We start from the raw sequence: 9,628 nt of genomic DNA on the forward strand, positions 1-9,628 counted from the left end.
TTTCCTTCCTTTTTGTGGCTGAATAATATTCCATTGTGCAGGTGTATCACATTTTGTTTATTCATTTGTCAGCTGATGTACATTTGGGTTGTTTCCACCTTTTGGCTATTATAAGTAATGCTGCTGTAAACATTTGCGTACGTGTTTCTATGCAGATATATATTTTCATTTATCTCAAGTATATATATACATCTAGGAGTGGAATTGCTAGGTCAAATGATAACTCTATGTTTAATAATTTGAGGAACTGCCAGACTGTTTTCTAAAGCAGCTGCACCAGTTTACATTCCCACCAGCAGTGTTTGTATGAAGTTTCCAATTTCTCCAAATCCTCATCAGCACTTGTTATTATCTGACTTTTTGATTCTAGCCATCCTAGTGAGTGTGAGGTAGTATCTCATTGTAGTTTTGATTTTCATTTCCCAGATAATTAATGATGTTAAGCATCTTTTCATGTACTTAATGGCCATGGCTGCTTCATTTCTTAAGGATAATTTTGCCAGATATGGAATTCAGGGTTGACAGTTCTTTTCTTTCAGCACTTGAAAAATGTGCCATTTCCTTCGCTCCACCATGGTTTTGGGTGAGAAATCTGCTGTCACTTTAATTGTTTTTCCCCTATAGGTAAGGTGTCATTTCTCTCTTGCTGATTTCAAGATTTTTTCTTTGTCTTTAGTTTTCTGAAGTTTGACTATAATGTGTCTTCGTATAATTTCTTTGGTTTATCCTTTTGGGGTTTGCTCAGCTTCTTGAAACTCTAAGTTGATATCTTTTGCCAAATTTGAGAAATTTTCAGCTATAATTTCTTCAAATACTTTTCAGCCCCACACTTTCTCCTCTCTTTCTGGAACTCTGATGACATGAATGCCAGATCTTTTATTATAGTCTCAGAGGTCCCTGAGGCTCTGCTCATTTTTTTTCCAGTCAATTTTCTTTCTGTTGTTCAGATTGGATCATTTCTATTGTTCTGTCATCAAGTTCTCTAATTCTTTCCTCTGTCCTCTCTATTCTGCTGTTGAGCTCTTCCACTGATATTAAAATTTTAGTTATTCTATTTTTCAGTTCTAAAATTTCCATTCTGTTCTTCTTTATATCTTTTTTTCTGAGACTTTCTGGTTTTGCATTTAAGTATATTGAAGCATTTTTTAAAAAATAATAACAAAGTACTGTTAGCACAGGGACAAAATGTTCCCCGGATGACTCTAATGCATAGCCAGGCTTTTTAAAAAATATTTATTTATTTGTTTGGTTGCTCCAGGTCTTAGTTGCAGCAGGTGAGCTCCTTTGTTGCAGCTCACAGGCTCCTTAGTTGTGGCATGTGAACTCTTAGTTGTGGCATGCATGTGAGATCTAGTTCCCTGACCAGGGATCAAACCCAGGCCCCCTGCATTGGGAGTGCGGAGTCTTAACCACTGTGCCACCAGGGAAATCCCTGAAGCATTTTTATAATGGCTGCTTTAAAATCCTTGATAATTCTAACATCTGTGTCATCTCAGTGTCAGTATCAGTTGATTGTCTTTTCTCATTCCAGTTAAGATTTTCTTGCTTCTTCACATGATGCCTGATTTTCAGTTATGTCCTGGATATTTTGGGCACTCTGAGACTCTGGATATTATTTAAATCTTGTGTTTAGCAGTCTCCCTCCAACACTGTTCTGCTAAAAAAGGAGAATCTCCGTCTTACTGCCAGGTGGAGGTGGAAGTTCAGGTCCCTAATTAGCCTCCTTTGACACCCCAGAGGGGACAAGCACCTTGTTGATCCTGGGTGGAGGTGGAATGTCATGCTCCCCACCAGACCACCTCTGACACCACCCTGGTGGGGAGACAAAAATGTACCTCATTACTGTGTTGGGGGTAGAAGTTCAAGATCCCCACATAGCCTAAATTGACACTGTGTGGGAGGGGCCTTATTATCCCCAGGCAGGGATGAAAACCTAGGCTCCCCACTCAGCCTTTGCTGATGAGAATTGGGATGGGAGCTGCAGCTTTTTTCTGTGATGCTTGGCTGGAGTAGGGCAGTAATTATCTAAATTTTTCTTTCTTGTTACACTGGCCCTTTCCTGGTACTTTGGCTAGAGATAGCAGGCTTTCTTGGGACTGTTTTTATCTGCACCAGTTGGCATTCTGGGTTGCCAGCTTCTCCACCACCCAGTCCAAGATATATGGGGTGAAAAGAAAACTCAGGGAAATCACTGCTGTGTCACTCCTCAGGTTCCAAGGTCCCTAGGCAGCTAGCCTCCTTCTCTCCAACTGACAGTCTTCTTATCTTTTTTTTTATATATATAATGTCCAGCTACTTAGCAGGAGAAATAGGGAGAATTGTATCTGTTCCATCTTGAGCCCATTGGTAACTTTTAAACTTAATTTTTTAATAGGTAATACATTCACATAGTTCTTTCCCCCAGTCCCACAGATTTCCCTAACCAAGAAACCAGTCTTGATTAGTTGGTGGGTGGGTGGGTGGATGGGTGGTATATGCTTATAGATTATGCAAATAAAAGCAACTAAGAAAATATCCTTCATATTTTTCCACAGATAGTAGATACTGTTACTGTTATGCTGAACACTGATTTTTAAAACTACTGTTAATTTTAAACTTTTTTATCATGAAGTATTACACACATTTTGAATAATGCTGCTGTAAATACTCTTGAACATGCCTCTCGTTGCACATGAGCACATATTCCAATTGAGCATATTTCCATGGATGGAATCACTGTGTCCTTGTGTATGCATATTTCAACATTACCAGGTAAAGCCAAAAGGTTTTCCAATATGGTCGTCCAATTTACAGCTCCATTAGACATATGAGAGTTTTCGTTGCGCCATGTTCTCTTCAACACTTCATATTGCCGTTCTTCAAAAAACTTTTTTATTGAGGTATAGTTGATTTATAATATTATATACGTTTCAGGTGTACAACATAGTGATTCACAGTTTCTAAAGGTTATACTCCATTTATAGTTATTATAAAATATTGGCTATATTCCCTGTGCTGTACAATATATCCTTGTTGCTTATCCTTGTATGCTTATACATAGTAGTTTGTACCTCTTAATCCCCTACCCCTACCTTGCCCCTCGCCCCTTTCCTCTCCCCACTGGTAACCACTAGTTTGTTCTCTATGTCTGTTAGTCTGTTCCTGTTTTTTGTTATATTCACTAGTTTGTTTTATTTTTTAGATTCCACATATAAATGATATCATATACTATTTGGCTTTCTCCGTCTGACTTATTTCACTTAGCATAATACCCTATGAGTCCACCCATGTTGTTGCAAATGGCAGAATTCCATTCTTTTTATGGCTAAGTAGTATTCTATTGTATATATATACCACATCTTCTTTATCCATTCATCTGTTGATGGACATTTAGGTTGCTTCCATGTCTTGGCTATTGTAAATAGTGCTGCTTTGAACATTGGGGTGCATGTATCTTTTCAAATTAGCATTTTTGTTTTCTCTGGATATATACCCAGGGGTGGAATTGCTGAATCATATGGTAGTTCTGTTTTTAGTGTTTTGAGAAACTGTTTACCACAGTGGCTGCACCAATTTACATTCTCAACAACAGTGTACAAGGGTAACTTTTTCTCCACATCCTTGATGTTGCCAGTGTTTTTCACTGAAGACATTCTAGGGGCTGTGTAATGGTAACTCATTATGGTTTGAATGTGCATTCCCTGGTTACTAAGGAAGTTAAGCCCTTTTTGTGTTTATTAATGCCTTGGATTTCCTCTTTTGTAAAATGCCTGTTCAGACCTTTTGCCCACTTTTCTACTGGTGATCTCTCTCTTTTTTTAAAAAATTGGTTTGTAAGTGTTCTTTACATTCTCTAGATATGAGCCCTTTGTCAGTAATGTGTTGCAGATATCTTCTATTTGGTGGCTTTTCTTTTTTTCTCTTATAATGCTGTCTCTTCATTGGAGACAGGCATCAATCTTTTTCTTTGTGGTTAATGTTTTTTGCATCCTGTTTGAGAATTATTTTCATAATCCAAGATGATGAAGATATTCATCTCTACTATGGTTTTTTCTATGTTATCTTTTAAAGGCTTTATTGTTTTGCCTTTCCCCCAGTACATTTCTTCCAAATGCCTTTTAGCCCCCTTTGTATCTTCTTATGTTGGTTGTCCAAGTTGTTTTATATTTTAGTCATACTATATTGCCATTGCCTGGCACATAATCAACCAGTAAATGTATTGTATGTAGTTCCTACGTTAACTCGAGGACTTAAAGAGAGCCTATTTTAATCCTCATTTTTGAAAAAAGAGGAACTGAATGAATAAATGAATGAATTTAATACACAGTGAATGTCAAGATACTTCAATATGTTTTTCTCTCACAAAATAAAATGCAAAACTGGGTGCTGGGTGAAAACCCTACATGATACATTATGGTAAAAGTCATTAAAAACAACTTCCTATTCCTCTTCCCTCCATCCTCCAGTGCTGACCATGTCACCTTGAACAGGACTGTGTTGTTACAGGTGTCATTCAAGGATGTGACTGTGGACTTCAGCAGGGAGGAGTGGCAGCACTTGGACCCTGCTCAGAGGCTCCTATACCGGGATGTGACGCTGGAGAACTATAGCCACCTGCGCTCAGTGGGTAAGCACAGCCAGGGGCCTCAGAGAGGCTGCTTCCATTCTCAGCTGCTGAATGCTCTGGGGCATCTGAAGTGTGTGATGGTGTCATCCTTGATTTGCCCGAGATTCTTCAGTCCTTTTTCACGTCTGTGATTATTACTCTACTCCCAGTGAAATGGGATTACTTTCCTGAAGAGCAAATGGAAGTGTCATTGAAAGGCCCCAAAACCCAATTAGCTGGACCCAATCCTGTATCATGTCCTGTTAACAGGGTACCAAGTTCCCAAACCAGAGGTCATCTTCAAGTTGGAGCAAGGAGAGGGGCCATGGACGTTGGAGGAGGAAACCCCACACCAGAGCTGCTCAGGTGAGTGAGTGTGACCTAGGCAGATGGGGGACATGGAAATAGATCTCAGTTTCTCTAGAAGAGGCTGATGCCTTTGAAAGGCTCTGAAGATATCTTATCTTGAAGGCTCGAAGCGTTTGGGGTTGCTTGGAGAGACTTGGCAGAGCCCCTCCAATATCTGAATGCTTTCTCCAAGTATGACCCTTGCCGATACCCATTGTCTTCTTTGCTTGGCTTTTTGACAAGAAAGCTGTCTCTAATCTCTGTACCATGGATCACATACATACTACCCTATCTTACCTAGGGACTTTTTATTCTTCCTACTTCACTCCCACCCCCTTATCTTAGGTTCTTTTCTTGTACATTAGGTATTTTAAATTTTCTTCCCTTTTATTCCAATTCCTCATATCCATCCCTTATGCCTCCTCCCAAAGGCAACAGATCTAATGTGTTTGATCTTTGAATTTGTATGATATTCTCTTAAAGCCTGAAGTATTGGTTTATAAGTATGTATTTTTAGTATATATAAATTATATTGTGCTACATCTTTTTTTTTAAACACTCTTTGTTTATACATTTTTAAAATTTATTTATTTTCCTTATTTTTTTGGCTGTGTCGGGTCTTAGTTGCAGCACACAGGATCTTCACTGAGGCATGCAGGATGTTTGGTTATGGCCTGCAGTCTCTTCATTGCTGCGCTCATGCTTCTTTCTAGCTGTGGCTCGTGGGCTTCTCTCTAGTTGTGGCGTTTGGGTTTTCTCTCTCTAGTTGTGGCACATGGGGTCCAGGGCGCACAGGCCCAGTAGTTGTGGTGCGTGGGCTTAGTTGCCCCACGGGCATATGGGATCTTAGTTCCCCGACCAGGGATAGAACCTGCATCCCCTGCATTGGAAGGCAGATTCTTTACCACTGGACCACCAGGGAAGTCCCTGTGCTACATTTCTTAATTATGTTCCTTTTTTTTCACTCACCCCTAAGGTCTGTCCATATTGCAGTGCTCATCTGGCTTCATTCGTTCAAATTGCTGCATAGTATTGCACAGTGTGCTAGCACCACATCTTATTGAACCATACACCCAGTGGTGAAACCTAGGTTTTCGTTAACTCCCATTTAAGACAAACAACTCTACAATAAATTTCTACACAGATGTTCTCTTAGAGTGTGAGAATTTCTCAGGGATGTATATAGAAGAGAGGGTTTGCCTGATCATTGCATATTCTCATACTGAATTTGAGCACCACCGTATTCTTCTTGAATTGGCTGCACTAATCTACTCTCCCAGCAATAGGGCACAGGGTTCTTGCTTTCCTCGAGTTTCTGCCAACAATTAATATTACCAGAGTTTCTCATTTTTGGGCCAACTATGGGTATAAAGTGATATCTCATTTTTTATTTCTCATTTCTCCAATACCTAGTTTGAGCATTTCATTATTGACCATTTGTGATCTCTTTGAGTTTCTCTCCTATGAGTGACCTTGCTCATGTTCCCCTAGTTTTGATTTGTTTCCTGTCTGTTTCATCCTGATTTGCATCCAATTTATTATTTGCCCCTTTTTCCAGCCTTCTCCTCATTATCCCCATAAATGAGGTTGCCCTACGGACCCTGTCTACTGTTCACCAGTCTTTTCTTCATATACATGCAAGGATTCATCCATCCTGAAATTCTGATGACTCTGTTTTTGACATCTCCAATCTGTTCTTCCCTGGTACTTTAGTACTACATTTAGCTACCCAGAAAGTTCCATTGAGATGTTTCTCTTGCTCCTCACTACATCAGAAATTGGAATCATTACCTCATGTATCAGAAACCCTTCTCACCTTCCAACTTTTCTTACATTTGTCAGTGTTTCTTAAATCTTTCTGTCATTTTTAAGTTAATCACTCTACAGTTCCTACTGCTTTTCCATTTCTGAGAATATCATTTTCAGTTCTCAGTTCATCTTCTTAGTTCCCAGCAATATCACCCAAAACCAGCTCCATATTTTCTTATGCCTGGATTATAATTTTTCTATTACTGATTGTATTTGCTGATTCCATTCTTTTTATTAGTTCACTTCAAAAGCTAACGATAAATTTCATTGCCTAAAATGTTCTATTTATCTTGACATTAGCTTTATGAAAAAACCTACAATTATTCCCCATGACTTAGCATGTGACAATTAAACTCTTCATTCAGAGAGGCAAACAACATGGCCATGTATTTCGAATTCAAATGTGTATCTGTATATTTTGTATAACCTATGCTCAAGTCCATTTTTAACATATTTTATGATTCTATGAGGTTTATTTATGTTAATAGTTCTATGAGTTTTGGGGAATTCCCTGGCGGTCCAGTGGTTAGGACCCAGCACTTTCACTGCTGGGGCCTGGGTTCGATCCCTGGATGGGAAACAAAAAGCCCGTAAGCCACGTGGTGTGGCCAAAATAATAATAATAATTCTATGAGTTTTGACAAATGCATACAGTCATGTAACCACCACCACAATCAAGATATAGAACAAAAATTACCTCAGGTCCCTTTATTGTTACTTCTTCCCACCACTTTCAGACCTGGAAAATACTGATGTCTTTTCTGTCTCTATAGTTTTGCCTTTTCCAGAATGTCATATAAATGGAATCATACAGTATGAAGCTTTTTGAGCCTGGCTTCTTTCACTTAGCATAAAGCATTCAAAACTCATTCCTAAAAAAAAAAAAAAAAAAAACTCATTCCTACTGTTGTGTTTTCCATAGTTTGTTCCTTTTGTATTTCTGAGTAGTATTCCATAGTATGGATATATCACAGTTTATCCATTCACCAGCTGAAGGATATTTGGATGGTTTCCAGTTTTGGTGTTTATGAATAAAGGTGCTATGTTTATATATTTGTTTCCATATTTTGTGTGATGATAAGATTTCATTCACTTGGGTAAATACCTAGGAGTCAGATTGCTGGGCTGTATGGTAAGTATATGTTTAACTTTACTAGAAACTGCCAAACTTTTCCAAAGTGGCTATACAATTTTCAATTCTAACCAGCTATGTATGAGAGTTCCAGTTGATCTGCATTCTCACCAGCACTTGGAATTGTCCATTTTTAAAACTTTTAGCCATTCTAATAGTAAGATAGTTGTATCTTACTGCGGTTTTAATTGGCATTTCCATAATATCTAATATTTGACATCTATATATCTTCTTTGGTGAAGTGTTTGTACAAATCTTTTGCCCAGTTTTCTATAGGGAACATTGTTTTCTTATTGTTGAGTTTTGAAAGTTCATTATATATTATGGACACAAGTTATTTATCAGGTATGTGTTTTATGAATTTTTTTATTTGCTTATCAGTGTCTTTCATGAGGCACTTAAAATTTGGACAAAGTCTAATTTATCTTTTTTCTTATGTTACGGATTGTGCTTTTGGTGTTGTATCTAAGAAATCTTTACCTAATCCAAGGTCCCCCCCAAAATTAGGTCTTACATTTAGTTCTGTGATGCATTTTGCATTAATTTTTATATGTGATTTAAAGTATGGATCAGAGTTTTGTGTTTGTTCATTTTTGCACATGGCTATCCAATCATTTCAGCATCATTTATTTTTTAAAAAAGCTATCCTCCTCTCAACTGAATTGCCTTTGCACCTTTATTGAAGATCAGTTGTGATATATATGTGGGTCTCTTTCTGGATGCTTCATTCTGTTCCATTGATCTATTCATGTATCTTTACACCATTCCCACACTGTCTTGATAAGTGTAGCTATGTAATAAATTTGAAATCATGTCATATTAGTCCTCCAACTTTGTTCTTCTCTTTCAAATTGTTTTGGCTTTTCTAAGTACCTTGTGTATCCATTTGAATTTTACAGTCAATTTTTCAATTTCTATGAAAGTGAATTTTGATTGTGATTACATTGAATCTATAAGTCAGTTTGGAGAGAATTAAAATCTTAACATTATCAACTCTTCCAATCCAAATATGTAAATGATTTGATAATTTATACATTGCAAACTGATTACCACCATAGCATTAGCCAACACCTCCATCCCATCACATAGTTACCATTTCTTTTTTGTGGTGAGAACATTTAAGGTCTACTCTCTAGGCAACATTCAAGTATATGACCCAGTATCATTATCTATAGTCACCATGCTGCACATTAGATTCCCAGAACTTGTTCATCTTATAACTGGAAGTTTGTACCCTTTGACCAATAGCTCTCCATTCCCTCCACCCTCCAGTCCCTGGGAACCACCACTCTACTCTCTGCTTCTCTGAGTTTGGCTTTCTTAGATTCCACATACAAGTGATAATACCATGCAGTATTTGTCTTTCTCTGACTTATTTCACTTAGCATGATGCCCTCAACGTTCAGACAAGTTGTAGCAAATGGCACAATGTCCTTCTTTCTCATGGCTGAATAATATTCCATTGTATATATATACCACATCTTTTTATCCATTCAGTGTGGACAGACACTTGGGTTGTTTTCATATCTTGCTATTGTGAATAATGCTGCAATGAACATGGGAGTGCAGATATCTCTAAGAGATCCTGATTTCAATTCCTTCGGATATATACCCAGAAGTGGAATTGCTGGATCATACAATAGGTCTCTTTTGAATTTTTTGAGGAAACTCCATACTGTTTTCCATAGTAGCAGCACCAATTTACACTCCCACCAACAGTGCACAAGTGTTCCCTTTTCTCCACACCCTCATCA

At 38.0% G+C, this 9,628-nt stretch overlaps 1 protein-coding gene across 1 annotated transcript in view; it reads left to right on the top strand.

Annotated features, from left to right (window-relative positions):
- ZNF41 (zinc finger protein 41) overlaps nucleotides 1-9,628 on the top strand; it is a 58,939-nt gene that overhangs the window by 39,403 nt on the left and 9,908 nt on the right. The window contains exons 3-4 of the mRNA XM_030764228.2: nucleotides 4,486-4,606; nucleotides 4,856-4,951. Of these exons, the coding sequence (XP_030620088.2) occupies nucleotides 4,486-4,606; nucleotides 4,856-4,951 (217 nt within the window). The remainder of the gene's footprint in view (nucleotides 1-4,485; nucleotides 4,607-4,855; nucleotides 4,952-9,628) is intronic.

Source organism: Delphinapterus leucas, chromosome X (genome assembly GCF_059928025.1).
Source record: "Delphinapterus leucas isolate spDelLeu-1000000601 "Yukka" chromosome X, BTC_Dleu_Yukka2, whole genome shotgun sequence".
NCBI classification, from domain to species: domain Eukaryota; kingdom Metazoa; phylum Chordata; class Mammalia; order Artiodactyla; family Monodontidae; genus Delphinapterus; species Delphinapterus leucas.